Source organism: Channa argus, chromosome 1, assembly GCF_033026475.1.
Source record: "Channa argus isolate prfri chromosome 1, Channa argus male v1.0, whole genome shotgun sequence".
NCBI lineage: Eukaryota > Metazoa > Chordata > Actinopteri > Anabantiformes > Channidae > Channa > Channa argus.
The window spans coordinates 10,715,626-10,738,648 of NC_090197.1; the positions used below are offsets into that span (position 1 = coordinate 10,715,626).

The window sequence follows — 23,023 nt, forward strand, 5'->3', positions numbered from 1 at the left end:
ATGTACACTTTCCACAAAAAACAGTTTTAAAGGTGAATCATTGAAGCAAATTGTAAAGTGGTAAAAACGTCCAAAAAGACCCTCAGATCAATAAGGGTTAATAAAGAGTAAAGGTAATGGAAACTTCATATAGCGCGATTTTTTTTTTTTAAATCATGAGGTAGTAAAGTGGTGTTACAGTACATTTACTCAACAACTTCTGTTTCCATCTAGTGGTGGAAATTGTGTTTATCTTATAGGAAGTGACGTCATGAACAGAATAGGGCGCTGAGCTTCTGAAAAGAAATCAGTGGAATGGACACATCATGTGTTTTATAGAATAATATCGGTAAATTAGCAAACGTAGTTTTCCGCTACTGCTAAAACAAGCCCAGATATTTTGACAGCATCCACTCGAGGACGGCTTTCAATTTCGGTAGGCGGTTTTCTGTGCCTTGTGCCTGCTAGTTAGCTAGCTTAGCCTCTAGCAAGCAGCAACGTTGTGCAATACATATTACAATGTTTAGGCTAACGTTAGCACGTTAGCATGTGTACAAATTTAGCCTCTGTTATACTTTAACTCCGCGTTTCTTTAAGCACGATCAGTTTGGTGGTCTGCACAGGAATAAAAGTTTAAAACAACCTGGAGAAAATGTTCGTTACATCATAGGCAAGTGTTAATAAAATACTTATTATTGTTGTGAAACTCTTATTATTTCAGTGAAGATTCTCAGTCATTCAGGTTTGGTTGTCCGACGATTGAATCATGTGAACTGAACTTTTGTTCTTGGTTAGAAGCGTTTCGCTACTTATTCAAGCAGGTTTGAATAAAGTGGCTGTTATTATTCCGAGTCACGCTGACGTTAAGATCAGTGGTTCAGTGAAACGGGTTACATTTAATCAAGTAATCTGACTTTACCATTAACTATCTTACTATCTTTTCTTTCCCTTCTTCTACGATCAGTAAGTAATTATAACGTCATAACATTTGATTACTTTACTTACTACGTCACAAGTGTCGCTGAAATGAGGTTTCATGGCGAAAACTTAATAATTCCGTGGTCTGAAGTTTTGCTTATTTTTTATTTATTTATTTATTTGTATTTGTATTAACATTTTTTGGGTTAGGATTAACGTTACTGGACTGATTTACAGAGAAGACACCTGTGAAGGTCCAAGTTTAGGCTTAGGTATAAAAAAATGGGGGTTGTGATGTGACACTTTTGAATTTTCCCATTAAAATAATTAGAACATTAAATAAATATACACAAAATAGCACATATAATAGTAAATAAAGTAATGATAAAGTGGTTCACCCCAACCAGCTCATTTACCAACAGTAATGTATAGATTGTAATGTGTTGTGTAAAGTGTTTTTACATTGAGTGTTTTTAGTTCTCATACTTTCATACTACTTGTGCACTTTTACTCGAGTAGCATTTTCAATCCTGAACTTGGTGTACTTTTACAGTGTAGTATTCGTGCTTCTAGGATATGAATACTTGCTGTAAAGCATGCATGAGTAGAGCAATCTGTGCAATCTGTCAGTACAAGTAATGTTACTTGTCCTGTGGTAACTAACGGTCACTCACTACTCAATGACACCTCGTTCCGTTGTCCTATGTTTCATGCAGCGATGGCGTCATCCTTACCTCAGAAGCCTGGGATGGCGGGGATGGCCCTTCAGCAGCAGGGCCACCTACCCCCTAGCTCTGTCTCAGCCCAAGGTCAGCAGGGCATGCCCCCTCAGGGAGCCCTGAGAGAGATCTCCCCGGTTTTTCTCTGTCGGATTGGACAGGAGACCGTCCAAGACATTGTTTCTCGCACCATGGAGATCTTCCAGTTCACGCGGGCCACGCAGGTATTAAACACACGAATGTTAGACTGCCAGGTAGCTGGAAGTAAGGCTTTTTTCAAGGGACAATGTCCTGATGCAGTTTGTAATGGGTTTTCAAAAACCTTTTCTCAATTAGTAGGATAAGTTATTAATGTTATTAAACAAGCTGAGAAGGATCTCAATAACTACTGAGACCATATTAGCAAACAGAAAACAAAATGACCATATGATTTAGTGCATATTGGCAAATAAATGTAATTTAGTTGGTGTAAATAATTAATTCACTTCATCTGTCTCAACTCAAAGTCTATTTACTTCTGTTTAATAGACCTTTCCACTCTATTTTATGGTTGTTATAGGCACATTAGGTTTGCTCCATAAACATGTAGACTTTCAAACCTCTGAATATGGGCATGGGCAGATGATTTCTCACCCACAATGACTTCATCTGTAATGAATGAATTGTTGTCCTATATAATTATTTATTCATGTTCATTTTTGAGAAAAGAAAGAGAGCGTTGCAAATGCTTAGAGACCAAGCTGTTGATTTCTTCATCTTAACATCATCTTGATAATTTCTTCACCAATTCACTTCATTTCCGTTCAACTTTATTTAATGAGCGCCAATTCACAACATGGTCATCTAAATGGATAAATCTGTCTGAATATTTAAGTAATTAATTCTTTTTCGTGCCTTTTAGAGAATACAATTATAGTTTAATGTATAGTTTTCTGTGGCAATATTCTTCGACAGTAGCAAGGAGAGAACAATGTTTTTTTTTTTTTTTTTACTCTTGTCAGTTGTGTCTTGATGTTGACTGAATGGCTAATGATTCCTAGTTTACTCCCTCTGTCCTCTATCAGTGTGCACTTGTCCTGTCTTCCTTCTTGGTATATGTGCTTGGCATGCTTGTCACCATCCGTCTTAGTCATGCTCCCATCTCCACCATATCTGTGTCTGTAATTGTGTCTTCTCAGTGTATCACCGCCTCCGTCCAACTTGTCCTTGTCCATTAAACTGCGCGTGTATTTTTCTACACTGAAAAATCCGATATTAGGCAGCATCCGGAACATGGGTTTGTGTAGTAGTGTGCGTGATTGTGACTCACATGCCTTTTCATCTAATATAGCATGAAGTGCATACAGTGCCCTACAGTAAAAATGCTTTACTTTACTGGAAATAAGAGTAAACATGTATGTAGTCTACATACTGCCTTCTGCCTACAAACTAGTCCTTACACATTGCATCTGCACGTTACACTGCTACCTTAACCAAAAAAGGAATGTAATGTTTGATGTAGCTTCCTAATGGCGTGACCCAAAGTCAAGCGATGTATCAAGACCGCTTTGGAAAGCTCCAGGAACATCTTCGACAGCTCACCCTGCTCTTTCGAAAGCTTCGACTCTTGTATGAACGCTGTGTGGAGATGACCTCTGACCTGCAGGAAGGACCAGCAGAGGTTAGGACCATGCCCTCAATTTCTGCTTCGATTTGAGTTTAATATGCAGACAGTTATATGAAATATTGAGCCCTTTAGTAATGTGATGGCCATGTATTCTTTTGTAACACTGAAGAGCAGCTCTTTTCTGCACAAAAGGATATTTTCTTTTATTGTCCTTTCATCCAGGATTAAAATTTGTCAGTGTGTCCTTAACCTTTTCTTACACCCTTTGTCCTACACTTCATTCATATAGTGAAAGAGAAGGACTCATTTAAATCCTATTTTATTTCCTCAGCTTGTTCCATATGTTGGAGACGAGCTGGTTTCCGCCAGAGCAGAACCGTCCAGTCCTGCTGTCATCCAAGAAAAAAAAGAAGTTCTTGAGGTGTGTTTCTTTTTTCTCACAGTCTAAAGTGATAACCCCAAGAGGGAAATATTTAAGGTTTCATGTTGTTGCATCAAAGTAATGAGGTACACAATGACAGATTCCACAATTGAATCTTTCATTACAGATTAGTTGGTAATTGTAGAGCTTGCTGCATGTTACCTGTCTTGTATAGTTTATTTCACAAGGACAAAGTAAAGAATTCTAAAGCTCAGAATTCAAAATTCAGTGTAGCATCTGAAAAATGGCAACAAGGCTATTCAGTTGTAAAAAGTCCCCTGAAAGAGCCTCTAGGTGGCAGTAGTGACATAGGTCATAGTGGTCTCTTTTGCTATGGGAGAAATGTAAAAATCTAGCATCATTTGCAGCATACGTCAAATTTGAATATCAGGATGTTGGTCTTGTTTTGTTATTTTTGTAAACAGTAGACTCGTTATTATAATTGGATGACATTTACAAGCAAGTGAGGTAATTGCTCCCAGGAGCAACACAGTGAACATTTTGGCTTAAGGCTGATGGGCTTTGTTTGGTTTGCCAACATCATCATAAAACTTTCAAACAGGCATTGTTGCAATTCCCATTTCTCTTTAACGATAATGTATGTGGGAAAGGAATGGGGGAAGCTAAAGCTATGGCTCATTCTGCTTCAGAGAGTTTAAATGACAGATGTCGTGTCTTGTGGTACACCTGCAGAAAGTTCGTCAGAAGAACCAGGAGATGAAGATTCTGATGGATCAGATGAGGAACCTACTGTGGGACGTCAACACCATGCTGACGCTCAGAAAATGAAAGTTCTTCAGTTTAGACGAACTCTTTTAAGAAGCACATTCCTCCACAGACATACTGACTGCCAGGTGAAAGAAAAGACGACATGTTGGATTTTGGATAGTGGAGCTTCCACTTTTGTGCCACTCTTTTTTTTTTTGTGGCAGCCAACATTTTTCAATGATTATATTGATGCTGTTTATCTTTAATAAGATAGGATGAAAGTAATACATACTTTTTTAATCTTTTTTTGTTTCAACCTGATCAACTCAAAAATTGATATACTTGCCACCATCAAGATTGAGACTATTAAGTAGTTTTTTTTTTTTGTACCGCAGAAGGAAGCTGACAATCTATTTTGTACTCTGTAAAGTTTTCAACAGCTGTTAAGTCTTGCATGTTTGTTCGTATAAGCAATAGGCTTATGTTTCTATACCGTCTAAATAATGAGTTGAAACCTGTATTGCCTCAGGTAAACAAAACATTTTCTAAAAATAGTGTATCCACGGTGTTTTGCCACCAGACAGACTTGAATTTATTGCTGGCTATTTTTTCCTAAAAGCACACAAGCTAATGTCTATGTTTACAATAGGAACAATTGCCCTTGTTATGCTCTGCCAGTTGTAAAAACATTATAGGTTTGGAAATTCAGATTAGCCCCTTGGCAGCTATATATCTCAGGTGTGTGTGTGTGTGTGTGTGTGTGTGTGTGTGTGTGTGTGTGTGTGTGTGTGTGTGTGTGTGTGTGTGTGTGCGCGCGTGCATGTTCTTAATGAGATTAGCTTCCTCACTGCTAGACAATACACCTGGTTACCCTGTGGGGGCTGAGACTTGCTTGCCAGTGAATTTTTTTTGTACACTGCTAGACAAAAGTTAGGCCTTCTGGGTCATTTCTGTTTTGTATAAAATAAACTTCAAAATATATGTGGAGCCATTGGAAAGTCCGTCTACTAAATACACAGGCCTGCTCAGACATTGCAGGATGTGCCCTAAGGCATTTACACATGATACATGTTCTGACCTGGTGTCTTATGTTCCATTCATTACACATGTAGCCTAGAGCTGCTACACTTCAAGCCACTATTTTGTAATTGTATTTTAAATAATTTTAATAATTCCAGAAGTGAGTTTTAGAATTAAAAAGTCGTTACTCAGATTAGAGTAAAATTTAAATGATTTGCAAATAGATTTGACGAGTTTTGAGCAAAACTGTACCAATTCTAGCTTCTTAAATGTAACTATTGGTTTTCTGTATGTTTTTCTTGCCGAATTAATGTTTTCTCGGTTTGACAAAAGCAATTTGAAGAAGTCCCCTTTGTGCTGACAGTTGTCCAGAACGTGTACTAAAACCAGACAAAGGATAAGGCTGGTGATTTACAAGACTTTTTACACGACTCTTTCTTGTGAAAATCTTTTCCAGAGCCCAAAAGCTTATCTTTACTTTTGGAATTCTTTACAAAATAAATAAACAATGATCACATTTTTGTGAGGAGGAAACATCCAGTTCAGCCGTGCGGCTCATTCATGGGTTTTTAATAGCTTTTGAACAACAATGGAGGTTTATTGCACAGACAAATATAGTAAAATCAGGTTCGGAATTTATAGATGTTACAGTAAATAGACCATTTATTTTACATTTTAGCTGTTTAATGAATTTGCTGACAAATTTAAATATAGAATATCACCAGCTTTATCCTTTATTTGAATAACTTGAGAAGCTGGGGAATAGTTGATGGAAATTAAAATAATTGCTGGAGTGCTAGTTGAGACTGGTGGACATGAAATAGGATGTTCATTGTACAGTACAATCAATTATGCATCTATCCATCCATCAGTTCTCTGTAACCAGGGGGCTGTAGCCTATCCCGGCTGCCATTAGGCAAGAGGCAGCGTACACTCTGGATGGGCCACCAGTCTATCTCAAGGCAAACGGAGAGAGAGACAACCATTCACTCCTACAGGAAATTTTAAGTCCCCAATTAACCTAAACACGCAGGTTTTTGGACTGTGGAAGGGAACCGGAGGAAACCCATGCAAGCACGGGGAGAACATGCAAACTCCACACAGAAAGGCTGCAACCAGCTGCTGGATTCAGGCTGGTGAGACATCAGCACCCACCACTCCCCCACCCTGCCTCCCACCAATTATGCATATGGGACAAATATGAAGTATATAGTCTCTATGCCTCACTCAAGGGGGTTTTCAGTGTCTAACAAACCTATCGGGAAGCAATCTGGTTCCTTCATCTGTGCTGAAAATACACATTCAGGACTTGTTTGAATAGAAATGTTTGTCAAGTGAAGAAATAAAACTCCCAACAACCTGCTGCACCGTGGCAGAGTTTGCATTTATAAATCACTTTATTTGTTTTACAATTAGCATTTTGATGGGGAGATTATCTGTTTCCTTGGCAACGGTCCTTGCACATTAATGTTGAGCCACAGCTGGAGTGCATGTCACCAACACCAGTTCCTTGCTTTTGGCATAACCTCCCATCTTATTGTCACACCAGCAGCACTGGCATCTGAAGTGTTCACACAGACTGTCCTTTCTCACCGAGACTCACAAGGACTACTTCATGTCCTCCTCTGCTGTCTTACCAGACTCACAAAGGTGGAAGAATCAATTGAAGTTTATTTCAAACTTTATAAGCCTCTTTCTCTTTATATTTATATAGTCCAGAACAGTCCACCAGGGCCTGTCTTATTGTATTTTGTCCATGGACCATTTTGTCTACTTCCCAGACAGTCAATAAGTAGCACATTGCCTGTTCATCATTGACTGTTTCGTTCGTTTGTCCAAAAGGCCACTAGACAAGACCTCCCGTGCTCCTGTGGTCCTTCTGTCCATATGTCAATTTCATGCCCTCTCTAGGTCTTTGTACTTTTTACGGAGGACAGATACTTGATCTTTGAAGAGCACTGGGTCCAGGCGAAACTGAGAGTGGACTAGGGGCATGTAGCCAAACCAGTTGGCGAAAGTGTTGACACACTCTTGCCGTTGGTTGAAGTGCTCTGGATTGGCCCAGGGGACACTTTTTGTACCCTAGGAGGTAAAAACAGGACAGTGTGATTTTACTGGTCTGTTCTTTTAAGTAAAGGGTCTCCAAAGACTACAGCAAACAAAGAAAAAACGAGCCCCTACCTGTGGACTGGGCAGCTCTTTGTACTGTTTCCTTTGAGCCACTTTGACTGGCGGCAGGTGAGTTACAGCAGAGACCAGGAAGTTCATCAGGATGTCCTCACAGTTGGAGGTACGATCCACCAGCGTCCGTAGTGACTGCGGCAGGTAGTGGGAAAACAGGTAGTGATAGTACCTGCGGGACGTGTAAAAGTGTCATACAAGTATCTGTGCAGTGTTGTTAAAATATAAAACAAATGTTCTTCGAGGTCGACTTCACCACTTGCTTCTGATGGATCTAGACTGGGGAGTACATGTATACTAATGCTTTTAAATATTACTCTACCTTCCCTATATTCTGTTATATTCTGAAAATGCCCTGTAGATGACATCACACGGAGGAGTTTTTCCCTCATCGTGATGATGTCATCCCGAGCGTTCTGAAGGAGGAAGTCAACCAAGACCACACGACCTCTGTAGAGCGAGTGACGAGTTTACGTCATTTGAATTCAACAACTGACAATGAAAGAAAAAGCTCACCGCATAAATTAATATAAAGTGCGAGTGCAGTAATGGGCAGCACGGTGGTGGAGTGGTTAGTGCGGCCGCCTCATAGCCAGAAGGTCCCTGGTTTGAATATACCCGCGTTGAGTTTGCATGTTCTCCCTGTGCTTGCATGGGTTTCCCCCCCCCACAGTCCAAAACACATGCAAGTTAGGTTAACTGGTGACTCTTAACTGGTGATTTGTACGTGTGAATGTGAGTGTGAACTGTTGTCTGAGTGTGTCTGTCTGTGTAGGCCCTCGCTTTCAAAAGGGCTTTGAGGCACCAGTTTTGAAAAAAAAAAAAATAAACTAAACATAGGATCATTGGACAGGTTACAGCCACATGTCTTATTAATTTAACCTCATGTAATAATTTTTAACAAAAAAAAAGCGCCAGATGTTTAAATTAAAAAAAAAAAGGGACCTAAAAATGAATTAGCTGCGAGAGTTTCCTACTTGCCTATTCTCTCCATCACACATTGTTCTATTCTTCGTCTTGCAAAATACTTTGTCACATTTGTTGCCAACGTGCAAAACGTGATGTTCTGTTTCACTATTATTAGTTTCTAATCACAGCTTTAGGCTGTCTTGTACTTGCACACATAGTACAATAAATCTCTTTAGACAAGCACTTTGACAAAAAAAAAAATTAAATTGAGCAATGCACCACATCTCTGCCTGTTTTACCATAAGGCAGAGATCGGGGAGTTAGCACCTGCATGGTAGCATGTACAAAAATGAGAACATGGTGTGATGTATGTTGATGAAATGCATCTGGGACAAGTTAACCACTTCACCACCAGTGGGATTTAATATTTATAGTGCACAGAAAAATAAACCCCTCCGGCACGACGCATGTTCTTTCTTCATACAGATGTCAAGGTGGGAGAATTGTAGTGCTGTGCTACTGCATATTGAGCTGTTGCATTACATTTCGGTGCAAAGCAGCTCCATTGTGAAAGGCCATTAGCTGCGCTGTCACATCATTTTACTAATACCCTACACAGTAAGTAATTAGATAATTTTGCGTGTAAAAAGACCAAATTGAAGGTTCACACAATGAGCAAGGCACGTTTTAACGGACTGACTCACTGTGATTTGACTGTTTGACGGTGAAAAGGGGCATGAGGTGATCCTGATGGTCCTGTAGTGGGCCTAACCTTCCAGGATACAAATTAGCATGGAAAAGTGGTTTCTTTATAACCGCTGCCAAAAGTGAGCACACTGTGTTAAATTGTGGAGTAACTGCATCCTGCTTGTATAAGACGGCATATTCCACTCAGGTGGATTTGTTCTACTCATCAGAGGAGCTTTCAAGTAAATCAACTTTCAGGCCACTGATCACCCATTAGATTTATGGCTGTGCCTTACGTTTGCAACGGAATACTGATGACTAAGTAGCGTCGGGATGGTGGGAAACAAGGCGTCAGGACCAAAAGAAAGATTCAAATTGTTATTTTAAGCAAATAGGGGCTTTCACAGCATCGCATCACAGGTAGGTGAAACATTTCTTCGAGGAGATTTTGCATGTTTATGTACCTGTGGTAGAAGGCAGCTCCAGTCAGGACGATTGAGTAATTGTTGGTCCATTTCGAGGTGTAGCCCCAGGCGCGCTTCAGAGGATCCCAGAAATGGCTCCTGGGAGGGTAGCCCACGATCCGCTCAGGGAAGCTCCGCCACACCAAGAAAGCAAAGTTCACCTGTATGTACAGACATGCAGGGGTTATTGATGCTACTTTTTGGGCCGTGTACATCTGCTGTATGTTTATGACTAACACGGATGCACACACCTCACTGGTCAGAAGGACCGTATCCTCGTCCAGACTCAGTACTGCTTCTGTCTCTATGGCAACGTGAGGTAGAAACCGACTGGTGGTCTGTGAGGGAAATGCAGTAGTAATCTTTAGTTATGGTACTGTAGGCTATGTGCTGTCTGCCCTGTGAGAGATTATTAGAAGGAGTGAAAGATGACCATGTTACAGTTAATCGTGCAGAGTGAGTGAGAGGAGCGAACCACTAAAGATTTTGTGAAAAAAAAACAAAAACAAAATGGATACAGACTGGCACAAACCATCGGGAATGAGTGACGTTTATGAAGGTAAATGCCAAACGGATCAGTGAACATGTCTGATATACATGGGGAGGAAGACAGACAGAAATTCAGACATCAAGGAGAAAGAGCAGTGAAAAGACAGGAACAGATGTAAAGCAAAAGACAGATACATAAACAGCCCGAGCGACTGACAGTTTGTCTTTCTGTCACTCAAGACGTCAGAGCAGGCGTCAGTGTGAGTTGTGCGTGGCACTGGCCCTCACCTTCCTCCTGCCGTCTGTCACAGTGAGGGGGACGGGCATGGGAGGCCATTTGCTCCGACTGGGTGGTGGCTTCTCGCTGTTCCACAGAATGATGATCTGCAGCAGCAGCAGGGGAGGTGAATTTTACATAACACATCCACAGATAGATGCATCAGATTGATCAGAAATAGATGGTCCCGTCAGTCAACTAGAAAGCCTGGCGGATGTGTAATTCCTCCTCTAAATCCCTGGTTATTGCTAAAGTGATTCATTATAGATATAGTCGACAATAGTGCATACGATGAGTTTAAACAGTGTTACAAACGTGACTGTATTTTACTATTTATTCCACATTGTTGTGTCAGAGTTTGGTGTATTCACCTGTGAACAGTACTTTGACTTGGAAACCACCTGAAGCAGCTTCATAATTGGCTGAGACTGGGAGACCAACGGGGAGACGGCATGGATGACAGCAGTAAACTCCTGACCTGGACTGACACCTAAACAAAGTCACAAAAGTAATATTGTATCATTTGTGTTCAAAGGTTGTGCAAGAAACCGTGAAGTGCATCTGCATCAGTCCCTGAAGGATCATCGAATGACATTTCAAGACACTGTCAAGATTTTGATCCTTTCTTGTGCTACCCAGTGGGAAAACGAGCCCTTGTGGCATAGAGCAGTACCTGGGTTATTGCTATGTTCTGCCATCAGAATAAATTGAAAAATGTCATAATCACATAAACATTTGCTTAAATTGGCTCTAAATATTTTTTAAAGACTTGCGAATCTTATTGGGGAGATTTATTTGACGGCATTTGAAAATAAGAATTAATGCAGACCAGACCTTTCATAATCATTTGATTATTATTTGCTGCTGCAGTGTTGATTACTCCTCTCTACCTCCCCAGCTCTGACATAATAGTCTCATGATTGTGCTTAGTGTGGAATCGAAATTTGCATGTTCTGCCGACTTATTTACCTAATCCCAGGTAGTAGAAAGGGAAATGGGCCAGGTGAGTCGAGTACTCTGGGAGGACCAGCAGACCTCCTGGTAGGGAGTTCCACATGTATCTGTTCCTCGATATGTGAGAGAAAACGCGATCCTTGATTATCTGAGGAGAGGCAGGAAAACTGGATGAGTAAGAAACAGAAAGCATATTGGCTAGTTGTGCTCATCTAGTATAAGCCTGCACCACATTCATCTCTCTCTCTCTCTCTCTCTCTCTCTCTCTCTCAGCTGGCGGATGAGCGTCTTGGAGCTTAATGTAAACTCCACTGCAATTTGAGACGCGCCGCACTTCTGTTTGCGCCCTACAACAATCCCTCATGATATACCTTCTGCACTTCCCGTTTTGCACCAACAGGAGGTGTCTATGCGGCGGCACTGTCACCATCCAATCAGAAGCCCTCTGCCTCACTGACCTCAGGCTGACTACACAGCTGTCTCTCATGGGGAGAGAGGTTCCCCTCTGCATGCTGTATGTATATAAGCAGCTTATCACCAACTTCCAGAACCTCTCCTTTATTATCTCTACCATAAATCCCCAGCAGCAAATACACCAGGGGCCTCCAGACCTGCCTTTACTATAAACATCAGTGTGCGAACGCAGCCACTCACTGCGTGATTTCTTCAGATATCAGTAGGGTTGTTTTTGTGTGGCAGTGTGCACAAAAAAAAGGCTCACGTAATGAGGCTGTTATTTCATTTAATGCTTGATCTAACCCTTCGGCCGACCTTCAAATGACTCTCTCTTAGCAGGAGAAAGTACTTGTGAAGTACATTTTTCTTCTAGGTTTGTTCAAAGACCAAAAGGTAAAAACAGAGAAAGCGGCTATATGAGCTTAGACTAGAAGATTTCTCTGAACCTGACCTGTGGCACTAAGAAAGAAACGTTCTCAGTCTGATATTACTGAGCAGTGAGGCTTAACTTGGCGGGTCGGGACTGACATTTGCAGCATAATGATACATTTCTATACGTTAGGGGATTTCTACTGAGACTTCAGGTGGATCAGATGTGGACTGCTTTGAAAACGTTCCCTATGCAAATGGAGCAAAGCAGCGCCGAGATACAGAAGGAAAAGAGTAGAAGCATGGGCCACGATCCAACCCCGTAATCATAATGATAGAAGGGTGGTTGGATTCAAAAGTGAACACACGGTTGAAAAGCCTTTCTGAAGGAGGCAGCACACCACAGGGAGATGGGCGACTACGGCTGGGTATCCAACAGAAAGCCTGTGTTTACAGCAGCAGCAGCAGCTTCTTTTTATGGATGTTTTCTTTGGAAACAAATATATGGCTGTATGGTAACAGAAATGCAGACTATTCTAACTAATGGAAGATTTGAAGTAAGTTTCTAGTTGGTCCTGGAATTTCACTTTCAATCCATCTCACACATTATTGCTCATTGGGTTGAATATTAGAAATCCTTACCATATCCCAATCCTAACCTATGGCACTAATATTCAATGCTTTTGGCCTCGCGGTGATTTACCAGAGCTAACGGCAGCATCTAAGAATTGCTGAGTTTGGCAGGCAAGTCAGTGCCAATGATATAGACCAATGAGTGTTTCACCCATAGCAAACTGTCTTAATCACACTCACTTCTGTGGGGATTCTGACATAAAACGAAGCTATTGTGGAGCATCCACTTGTAATGAACCCTTTATTTAAGTCTTTTTTTTTTTACATTTTTATGCAGTTGCGAGACTGATTTCTTTTAAGCAAACTCTTGATGCACAAGTGAGCAGCTGTCAGTCCTCTGAATTGCATCAAGAGGGTGCCCCCTCAGACATGGTCTACTGATGTCAGCAGGTCAGCATTTACTTGCCAAAAGAGTTTTCCTTCTGCACAGCATATGCCGTGGCGTCCCAAAGGGGGAATGTGGCATCAGCTGTTTGTCTGAGCGACCAGACCATTGACACATTTTGGCTGGAGGCTGAGCCATTTAACGACCCTGAGGGAACAAACTGTTTTAAAAGGAATTAGTACTAGTTGACATCCAGTTACTCACCATACCCATGACAAATACACATGGGGTGAGAGCGTTTTGTCAAGTGAATCTTTTGAAAGCTGAAGGAAAAGATTGAGAAACCGCACTGGGATGTCACGGACGAGTAACTAGGCCTAAGCAGAGATTGAGAGACATCTGCAACATTTAAACCTTCCCGACAGTCACAGGAAGTGTTTGATTCATCAGTGTACGAGCCACAAGTCCTGCTGCTACGGACTGTCCACAACATCACTGAGGTTTATGTAGCCTTTTGCAAGGATTGTCTATAGGAAAATGCTTTTTTTGGTGTGTGTGTCATGTTACTAACATGGCTGCTTCACGATTAGGTCACTATGCTAAAATTGCTTCACTGCCAGCCCCTGATACTGCAGACTTGTTAGCCCTTGCATACTGAGTTTAGCTAGTTCACCATCTAGGACTGCATGTAGCCACAGCGTCACCACATACTGCTGCTCACGAAACCACATAGAAAGTGTTCCTCTGTGCGAGTGTGTCGAGGCTTTGGGCTGACCTCTAGCGTGGTGAGGACTATCTTATCCACTGACGAAAAGTAAGCTTCCCACAACATCTGCGTCCTCTGTCTGAGAGCCAGGACTCTCTCATCACCTACTGCTCTCACTGTGGACGGCACCTGAAATAAGAAGAACCAAAAAATTAAGATTAAGGCAAAATGAGAGTTTTTGATAACATTTTCAGATTTTCTATCCTATTTAGTCACCCACTATCATGACTTATACATTTGTGTAGATGTTGACAGTAGCTGCCTCAACACTGTCTTTATTTCATTATTAGATTTAACTGTTTTTTCCCAAAATGTAAATCAACCCATTCACTGTTTTAGTCACACCAGAGACCTTGTCCTTACGTATGGCATTGAAATAAATAATTCTCTTACCATTTTCTAATAACATTTTAATTTGAAATGATGGACTATACAGCAGTTAGAAAACAAATCCACTACAGTAGGTGCTTGGGTGAAAATGCTGTGAGCGAATTTAAAGAAACGATTCGTTCGTCATTTGCTTCACCATGTGTCAATACAATGGAAGGCAGCCACCTTAACTTTACTCCTGTACAGGTTGATTATCTTGTTGATAATTCTGCAGCTTCACTACGTACAATACTCGATACTGTTGCTCCTCTGAAAAACAAGGCTGTTAACCAGAGGAGGCGATCTCCATGGTATAGTTCACAAACTCGCAACTTTATGCAGGAAACAAGAAAGTTAGAAAGGAAGTTCCTGGTCCACTAATTTAGCAGAATCCCATTTAGCCTGGAAAAACAGTTTAAAAATGTACAAAAAAGCTCTCTGTGATTCCAGAACAGCATATTATTCATCATTAATAGAAGAAAACAAGAAAAAACCCCGGTTTCTTTTCTGCACTGTAGAGCCATAGTCCTGTTGAGACTAGAATTTCCTAAACTCAGAGCAACGATGACTTTCTTTATGAACAAAATTGTAGGTATTAGAGAAAAAATTCACCAGATCCTCCAACCCAATTATTAAATAGACCTTTTTAGATTCTAACAACCGTGATAGAATCATCAATCCCTCTTAGACTGCTTTTTACCCATAGATCTCGCTGAGCTAACATCAACTGTTACCTAATCTAAACTAACAAACTGTCTGCTAGAGCCTATTCCAAGTACACTGCTACACTGCTCAAGGAAGCTTTACCCTTAATAGACCTGTACAGGAATAATTTGTTTCAAATCTTGACTGAAAGTCTTCAGAGTTCATCATAGTACAGAAACAGCACTGGTAAATGTCACCAACGATCTTCTTATGGCATCAGATAATGGGCTCGTCTCTAAACTTGCATTTAACATCACTGATGGCAACATTTTATTGCAGAGACTGGAACATGAAATTGGGATTAAAGGAACTGCACTAGGTTGGTTTAAATCTTATGTATCTGATAGATTCCAATTTATTCATGTTAATGAATCCTCCATGCACACAAAGGTTATTTACATAGTTCCACAAGGCTCTGTGTTAGAACCTTTTTACTTTATATATGTCTCCTTTAGGCAACATTATTTGAAAACACTCCATACATTTCCATTGCTATACTGATGTTACCCAGCTATATCCATCTATGGAACCAGATAAAAAACACTACAAGACATAAATGCCTGGATTTCCGACAATGCTTAAAATTTTTTTTTGACCAGGATTTGTCCTTTACCTCACATATAAAACAAATCTCTAGAACAGCCTTCTTCCACCTACAGAACATTGCCAAAATTAAGAGGATCCTGTCTCAAAGCAATGCCGAAAAACTAGTCCATGCATTTGTTACCTCTAAGTTAGACTACTTTCAGGATGCCCCAGTAACTCCTTAAAGAGCCTGCAATTAATCCAAAATGCTGCAGCAAGAGTGCTGACTGGAATTATCAAGAGAGATCATATTTCAAACTCACTAGCTTCTCTCCATTGGCTCCTCATTAAATTTTGAATAGAATTTAAAACCCTGCTTCTTACATATAAAGCTCTGAATGGCCAGGCTCCATCATATATAGAAGACCTCATAGCACCGCATCCCAGTAGACCACTTCGATCTCAGAATGCAGGCCTACTTGTGGTTCCCAGAATTTCCAAAGGTAGAATGGGAGGCAGAGCCTTTAGCTATCAAGCTCCTCTGCTGTGGAAGCAGCTCCCAGTTAAGATTCTGAAAACAGACACCCTCTCTACATTTCTGTCTAGGCTTCCTCTTTGATAAAGCCTGCTATAGGCTATAGGATTAGACTGCTGGGAGACCCACCCCCCAATGCACTGAGCTCCTTTCCTTCTCTCACCCCACATTTCTTTGTCATCACTGTATGACAACTTTGTGTCTTATTTCTCCTTCTCTGTCTCCCTCTTTCTGTCCCTTTCTGTAGATGTCCCAGGCTTTGGATCCGTGCGTTTTCCAGTGCGCAGCTACTGGTCTGCCCCAATCAGTCAAGGTAGATGTCGGCCCACCCTGAGCCTGGTTCTGTTGGAGGTTTCTTCCACTGAAGGGAGTTTTTCCTCTCCACTGTTGCCTAGGGGTTGCTCAAGGGGGAATTGTTGGGTTCTCTCTATACATCTTTTTAGTCTCAACTTTATTCTGTAAAGTGCCTTGATGAATTGGCACTATATAAATAAAGCTAAATTGAATTGAATTGATTTGTTTATTCAGATAATTACAGCTTATTTTAGTAAGGACCAAATTAGGGGTTTCGATGGAACCACCCAAATTGATTTAATCACTTAGAGTGTTAAGCTCAATGGCTCAGTGAAGGTGGAAGAAAGCCATGTTGAACTGAGAGAAGTGCGAGCAGTTGACTCTTTAAAACCCTTCACAAAGTCTTCACAAAGATAACACATTTTCTAATGAGCACCAGTTAAAGAAGCCGGGAGGCCGCTAAATCTCTCGCTGTGTGTATTTTGTCTGAAGTGTCTGCCCACACTCCATAACCCCACATCATACACACTCTGATTATTCCTCTGTGTTTCCATGTGACGGCTTTTGCAGGTGTGCAGAAATGCCACTGATAAGGTCGACTCGCTCAATCCAATGTCTCCTCTGCCCCGAGTTCTCGGGGCACGTTCCCGTTCATTAGCTGAATGGCAGTTCATGTCCTCTGTTGGCTGAGATCGAAGCAGATCAGCACAGAGGAAACATGATGTTATTTGTGTGAGGGAGAGAGATAGCAGCTGTGGCTGAGTGTAAGCTGGCTTTGCTCGCTCATTGTGTTTATTCTTCTGTATGTGCGAGAGGAGACACAGACACAGGAGGATGAGCGCGCAAATGCTTTTGAACCGAAGCTGGATTAAGGCTTCTATGGGTGTTTAATCTCAAGGGGCCCTAACCTGTAACCACGCTGCTTGATACAGGTAATGCCTGCTTTGTAGCTTTGTAGATGGGAGGTTTCCCATCGCCCATCATTACATACAAACCGAGTGAAAACTGATGTAAATGGGAAAATGTTGCCCTTGAATCCACGAGAAAAAAGCCCCATGAAGAGGAGTCTAGTGTTTAACAAGCATCAATAATTAGGCTGTGTTTATTTTGACTATAAAACATAGAATATGTATACGGATGTCACATCAAACTAAAATGACCAAATTCAGGTGCCTTTTATCGTCATTGACTATAAGATACTTGCTTTAAATGGCTCCGTCTACGTACTCTGGGTATTTTTCTTATTAAAAACATTGAACCTCGACACTCATTAGATGCCTGCTTTTCTTTTTTCTTTGTGCAGCTGCTTTACCGTTTGTTTCTACATCTTTAGGACTGGAATTGCTGGATCATCTATAGAAGTCCACTGACCTGCTTGGACGCCAACTGAGGACATCCTGGTGGTCATTGACCTCGGTGTGCATTTATGGAAATGTGAAACTATGCGTGTGCATGGTTGGAAGTGTAAATGCTTATGCTTATTACCTGTAGTAGTAGTCTCTCGTCTCCCTCAATGACTGCTTGGTTCCACTGTATGACGTCAGAAAACGGCAGCTCCCAACCATTACTCAGCAGCACTGGGATACACGCCGCCTATACATGCACACACGCACACACACACACACACACACACACACACACACACACACACACACACACACACACACACAAACACACATTTAGAGAGTCATAGAAAGACAGTGAACTAATAAACCAGCTGTACAATTCCATGTAGATCAGCTCTGATCAGCTGCAATTTGACTGGCTTTCTTCCAGTTGCGTCTGTGTTGGTGCCAGATCCTCTTTGGCAATAAGCGACATAACATGATATACTACAGCTGTATGAATATAATACAATCTGTGTGAGTTTAGTCCCAGCTGCTTGGGACTGTGATATCCCAGGCTGAGCAGACAATGTGATCAGTCCTCTTGTATGTTAATATACTGTATGTGCAAAGTGTCTCTGTGTGTGTGTGGGCGGGGCAGGGGGGGCAGCAAAAGGAATGCACATATGCTGGGAAGGGGATAAAATGAAAGAGGAATGAAGATCTGAAGTATGAAGACTAAGAAGGAACTGTTGATGTGTACAGACGGGATTTATTGAAGTTTATGTTTGCTGTTCTGCTATCCGCTAATTCACTGACAGGGTTTTTGATGCTGGTCCACTTTGTCTTTGGTGTCCCCCTCTCTCCCGTGAATATATTGGCTTCTCTCTCTACCCTTTGTCCATTTCCATCAACGGCGCTCTCATCCCACCCTGCTCTTCTTCTTTCTAATCGCTATGGTTTCAAGTGTCGATTGGTCTACACATTGTGGTTTTTCCTACCGTTTTCTAATTAAACCACCAGAGAACAGCAGCACCAGCAGCAGCAGCAGCAGCAGCGCAAACAGTGGAGATCAAACGCTCCGGCCCTCTGAGGCTTCCATGCATTTCATCTGCGAATAGAACTGCTGAAGGACACTCATGCCAATAGAAGGATTTGTCCGTATGTGTCAGGCGGCCGCAGGTTATGACAAGGTCACGCAAAGCCTCCCAGAATGATTATTCAAGGCCTCTACATTTTAAAACAAGCCTGAGGCTCAGCTGACTATTCTGCCCAAGAGATGAGGCACTCTGAGGATGATTTTCAAACATTGCCCTACCTCCCGCCTGGAGGTAGGGCAATATAAAAGCCTATGCGATGTGTGCGATGTTTCAATTTGTTTGCATTGGGAAATGAAGAAGGGTAGAGTCTGAGCGAATATGTACGCGGAGGAGTGAGCTAATGTGCGTATATCGGAAAGCTGGCAGTACAATTCCCACCACAGTGGTAATTGCCAGTTCTTTTGTGGGCTCGGCTGGCACGAAAAAAAAACAAAAAAAACAAATACACAACAAAAATGTTTAAAAAGTGGCATGAATGGAAAACAGAAGCGGCAGCAGGGAGAAAGAAGTGAGATGGAGAAAGAAAGGACAGAAGACAGGAGGAGAAAGGGACCGTGACTGCCGTCTGCTGCCAAGCCAAGTGGGTTGTATGTGGATTTGTCCATTCAGCAGACATGAGCAGTGGGGCAGGCTGCCACTCCTATGGATGCTTCCGGGCCATTCATGGACATGCACACGCACACACACACACACACACACACACGCACACACACACACAGCCCCAGAGAGTAGTGCAGCCAGGGAACACAGTAACAGCTCGAAAGTTCAGTGTTCGGCAAATCTAAAAACAGCCACTCTGCTTCCTGCACCAGTGTGAGACCGTCGACTTGGGTGGCAGAGAAAGACATCCAGCAACCAGGCTGGTGTAAACTATTCCCTCACTTCAACGCCTGTGGTTTTTTTTTTCCCCCCATTGTTTGTCTACTTGCACTTTTCACCAATAGACTTTAACAACCAGTTCCAGCTTGCGTAAGTATGTAATGGAGCCGTTTTAGTTTAAAAGGCCTGGCAAATAGCAAATAACAATGCCTTTGTGTCTACATCTGCACTCAACACAATGCACTGGTCTCTGGAAAACACTTAAAGATGTGACAATCGAGGTGTCAACAACCAATACGCTACAAAACTCTCCAACATAAACATTCGGCATCCTGTTCGCTTCCCCATTGACTGAAGTGTGTATGAGCTGGATCTTATTCAGCGAGTGGCTGTTTCCTGTAAAAGTCTAATTTGGTTACTCTAACAGTGTTTTGTAGAAGGAAATGTTGTAGCTAATGATGATTACGGTGTTGGCATATAGCATGCAGAGCTTACGTAGTCGTTTATGTGGCCCTCGGAGAATCCAGTAAATCCCGAAGGCAGGGTAAATGCAAGATGTTTTTTTTTTTTTTGATTTTTTTTTTTAAATACAATTTAAAAATCACATCATTGTTACGTTACAATATGGGGGCAGGCTGTGCTTATGTGTAAGCTGATACAGAATTACATCATATTGGTGATGATCCCTAGGTTACAGTATATTACATGGTACTTTTCTAACCATTTCAAGTCAGTGAAAACATGTACACAAACACAAACTCTCTTTGTGAAATAAGCAAAAACAATCTAAATTCTAGCAGAACACATTTTATTTATGTGTGACTACTTCGCTCATACTTAGAAGCTGTAGGTGATTAGGGGTTTTAATGTTAAATGCAGGCTTAAAGCAAAACAAATAAGGAATCATGTACAGTAGATGATGGTGTGTATTTCATTGAATAAGTAATATTTACCTGTAGTGACTCCAAGAAGCGGAAGGAGCCCAGGCGTCGACCTCGAGGCACCAAACAGAACGTGGAGTTGTGGAGGAGCTCCTGGTAATCAAACCTACCGAAGACAAGAGCAGCTATGTTACATTTATTGCATTTCGTTTAGCAGGAACCAGTCTTTTTAAAGGTTTTCCTGCCCTGGATATTCACGTCTTGCACAGTTGTCTCGGTAAAAACACACAGGAACGAAGGCAGAAGGTGAATATTTAGCCGCGAATAAACAATACATAAACTGTAAGATTTGATAAGTTGAGTAAAGTCAAAAATGGAAATGGGGACACACGGCATATCGTGGGGGACAGTTTCAAATTTAGTCTTTCGAGCTTAAGCGAGTCTAACAAACGGCTTAATAAATTGAACACATGACAACTAATGATATAAATGGTGAAACGTGAAAGATGCCTACAGAAAAGTGAAATGACACCGGAGAAACCTAATGACCTGCCAGTGTGGCAACACATGTCATATATCAGACCGAGGGTTTGATATATGACATTTAATATCTGTCCCACATAAAATAAACCATTTTTTTTTAGTCGTAATGACTCAGATTATGTGCAGCCATAAATCTTCCAAGTCCCCCCCCCCCCTCTTCCCTCCAAAAGACATGTTGGCACCACTACAGATAGCTACTGTATGTTTGAAACTATATCCATCACTGAGCTCATAACTAAATATGCCCTAATCTCTGTTCTCTATTGATTTGTGCTGTAGACAAGATGGCCTGAACTGGTGCCAAAGAAACAAATTTTGAGTGCGTTACTCCGACTGACTGCTGCCATACATCACCCGGGTGAACTCCACCACTTCGCACTCGTATTTCACACTCGTGCTACGCAAAGAAGCCACACGGAAAACCTCTGGATCAATGCGGTCCTTCTTCTGCTGACTGGAACAGCAACGGACGAGTGGCGTAACGGCCTCATGGTAAAGAACCACACAGTGGAGCAAACAGATTAGGCAACAAACTGGCTCTTTTACTCCCCCCCCCCCCACTCTGCTCCTCCTCATCTCTCCCTCCCTCACCCTGCAATCTGCTTGTTTATTTGCAGAAGGACTGACAGTGTAAATCATACCTGCTATTAATCTTCTCACTCGTTTAGTCATTTATTTAACCCCCGAAAGTGATGATGCCCCCTGGTTGAAAAATAATAATAATAATAAAAATCTGGATTTCACTTGGCATGAGTTAACACTGCTACATTCAAGTCTTGGACAGGATCTAAATAGATGCCACTGTGTGACTGTATATTGAAACTGAATGTGTCAAGACACACAAGAGTACATACACAACACTGGCGTCAGTTCACTGAAAGGCAGCCTTGTCTGGCGTTAGTTGAAGTTCTGCTCTGATAGTCCTCCACCTTCTTCGCCGTCGTCACATATACATGTGCGCGTGATGGATCCGTGTGCATCTGCACCGGTATAAATTTCCAGCGTCAGGGTATTGATGACGATTTGAAATGAATTAAAGAGTGACAATTAAAGAGATTTCTACAATGTATTTCAGAGGGATTTCATGTCCAAATCTTGTTCTGGGCGCAGGATTTTAGTTAAACATGCGTTTAGCTATGCATGAGCGAACATATTTGTAGATTGCATCTGTAAAGATGGAGAGCTCCTCTGTGTATTAATGTGTTAGAGTACGGGAAGTAAATAAATGCGGAGCTAAGAGGTGTGTTACTTGTAAAGGTAAATATGGTCGTTTGGCCACGTCTGGTCGTATGAGCCAACGATAACCTTTGTATATTGCACATGTAGTGAGACTGAGCTGGTTGTTCTGACCCACTTCCTACTCTGTTCCTGCTGTTTTGTTTGTGTGCGCTTGATAATGCATAACCGCGAGTCAGCTTGTGAACGGTGTGTGTGTGTGTTTATCTTTGTGTGAGAGGGTCTGTCTGCAAATCCAGCAGTTGAGCTGGCTGCTCTTCCTGCTGCTGTTCTTTAATGAGAGAATGTGCCTAAATGCAGGGAACAAGTAAATCATTTAACAGCACTTTGTTTCCAACAGCAAATGGCAAGGTCCGGCCTGTCTCTCCCCCTTTCCTTCCCTTCTCGTCTGTCCCTTGCCTCAGCAGCTTTTCTCTAAGCAAGTGTTTGTTGCTGTCCTCTATCATGTCCGGTATATGTCGAAAGTAGACTGCAGTACACTGCCATCATTTACTAAAAGGCTTCGTTTGGCGTTAGCTGCAGATTTACATGTTTGTGTGGGTGTATGACGCGTCCGTCTGTATATGCAGTTTAAATCTGTGTATTACATGGAAATGAATGTTTATACCGTTTGTGTCCAATGTCTTGACCTATGCTCTGGTGTGTGTTATACATTTAAAGCTGCGACTGTTTCGTTTTCCCCGCTTTGCTTTGTCTCTTACGATTGCAAGCTAAATACTGCCATGGGGGTGTTTCTCAGACAAAATAAGCACTTTTAAAGGGGTCCGTATTGGCTCTGCAAACCTGTCATGGACACTTAACTTTCTGACT

General features: G+C 41.6%; 2 protein-coding genes across 10 annotated transcripts in view; one reads left to right on the plus strand and one right to left on the minus strand.

The window, feature by feature from the left end:
* Positions 1-238: 238 nt before the first annotated feature.
* On the plus strand, positions 239-5,338 carry zgc:114119 (Mediator of RNA polymerase II transcription subunit 30-like). Its single transcript, XM_067496515.1, has 5 exons — positions 239-415; positions 1,614-1,840; positions 3,118-3,276; positions 3,554-3,643; positions 4,337-5,338. The coding sequence occupies exons 2-5, from the start codon at positions 1,616-1,618 to the stop codon at positions 4,430-4,432; spliced, it is 570 nt and encodes a 189-aa protein (XP_067352616.1). The 5' UTR covers positions 239-415; positions 1,614-1,615; the 3' UTR covers positions 4,433-5,338.
* Positions 5,339-6,749: 1,411 nt separating this feature from the next.
* LOC137123028 (exostosin-1c) overlaps positions 6,750-23,023 on the minus strand; it is a 79,255-nt gene continuing 62,981 nt past the window's right edge. For all 9 annotated transcript variants that reach the window (XM_067496437.1, XM_067496390.1, XM_067496379.1 and 6 more), the window contains 10 exons: positions 20,507-20,600; positions 17,795-17,902; positions 13,891-14,010; positions 11,348-11,480; positions 10,750-10,868; positions 10,390-10,485; positions 9,864-9,950; positions 9,613-9,773; positions 7,553-7,724; positions 6,750-7,453 (listed from right to left, as the gene is read on the minus strand). In XM_067496437.1, coding sequence (XP_067352538.1) covers positions 7,268-7,453; positions 7,553-7,724; positions 9,613-9,773; positions 9,864-9,950; positions 10,390-10,485; positions 10,750-10,868; positions 11,348-11,480; positions 13,891-14,010; positions 17,795-17,902; positions 20,507-20,600 — 1,276 coding nt within the window. In that variant the 3' untranslated portion in view covers positions 6,750-7,267. The remainder of the gene's footprint in view (positions 7,454-7,552; positions 7,725-9,612; positions 9,774-9,863; positions 9,951-10,389; positions 10,486-10,749; positions 10,869-11,347; positions 11,481-13,890; positions 14,011-17,794; positions 17,903-20,506; positions 20,601-23,023) is intronic.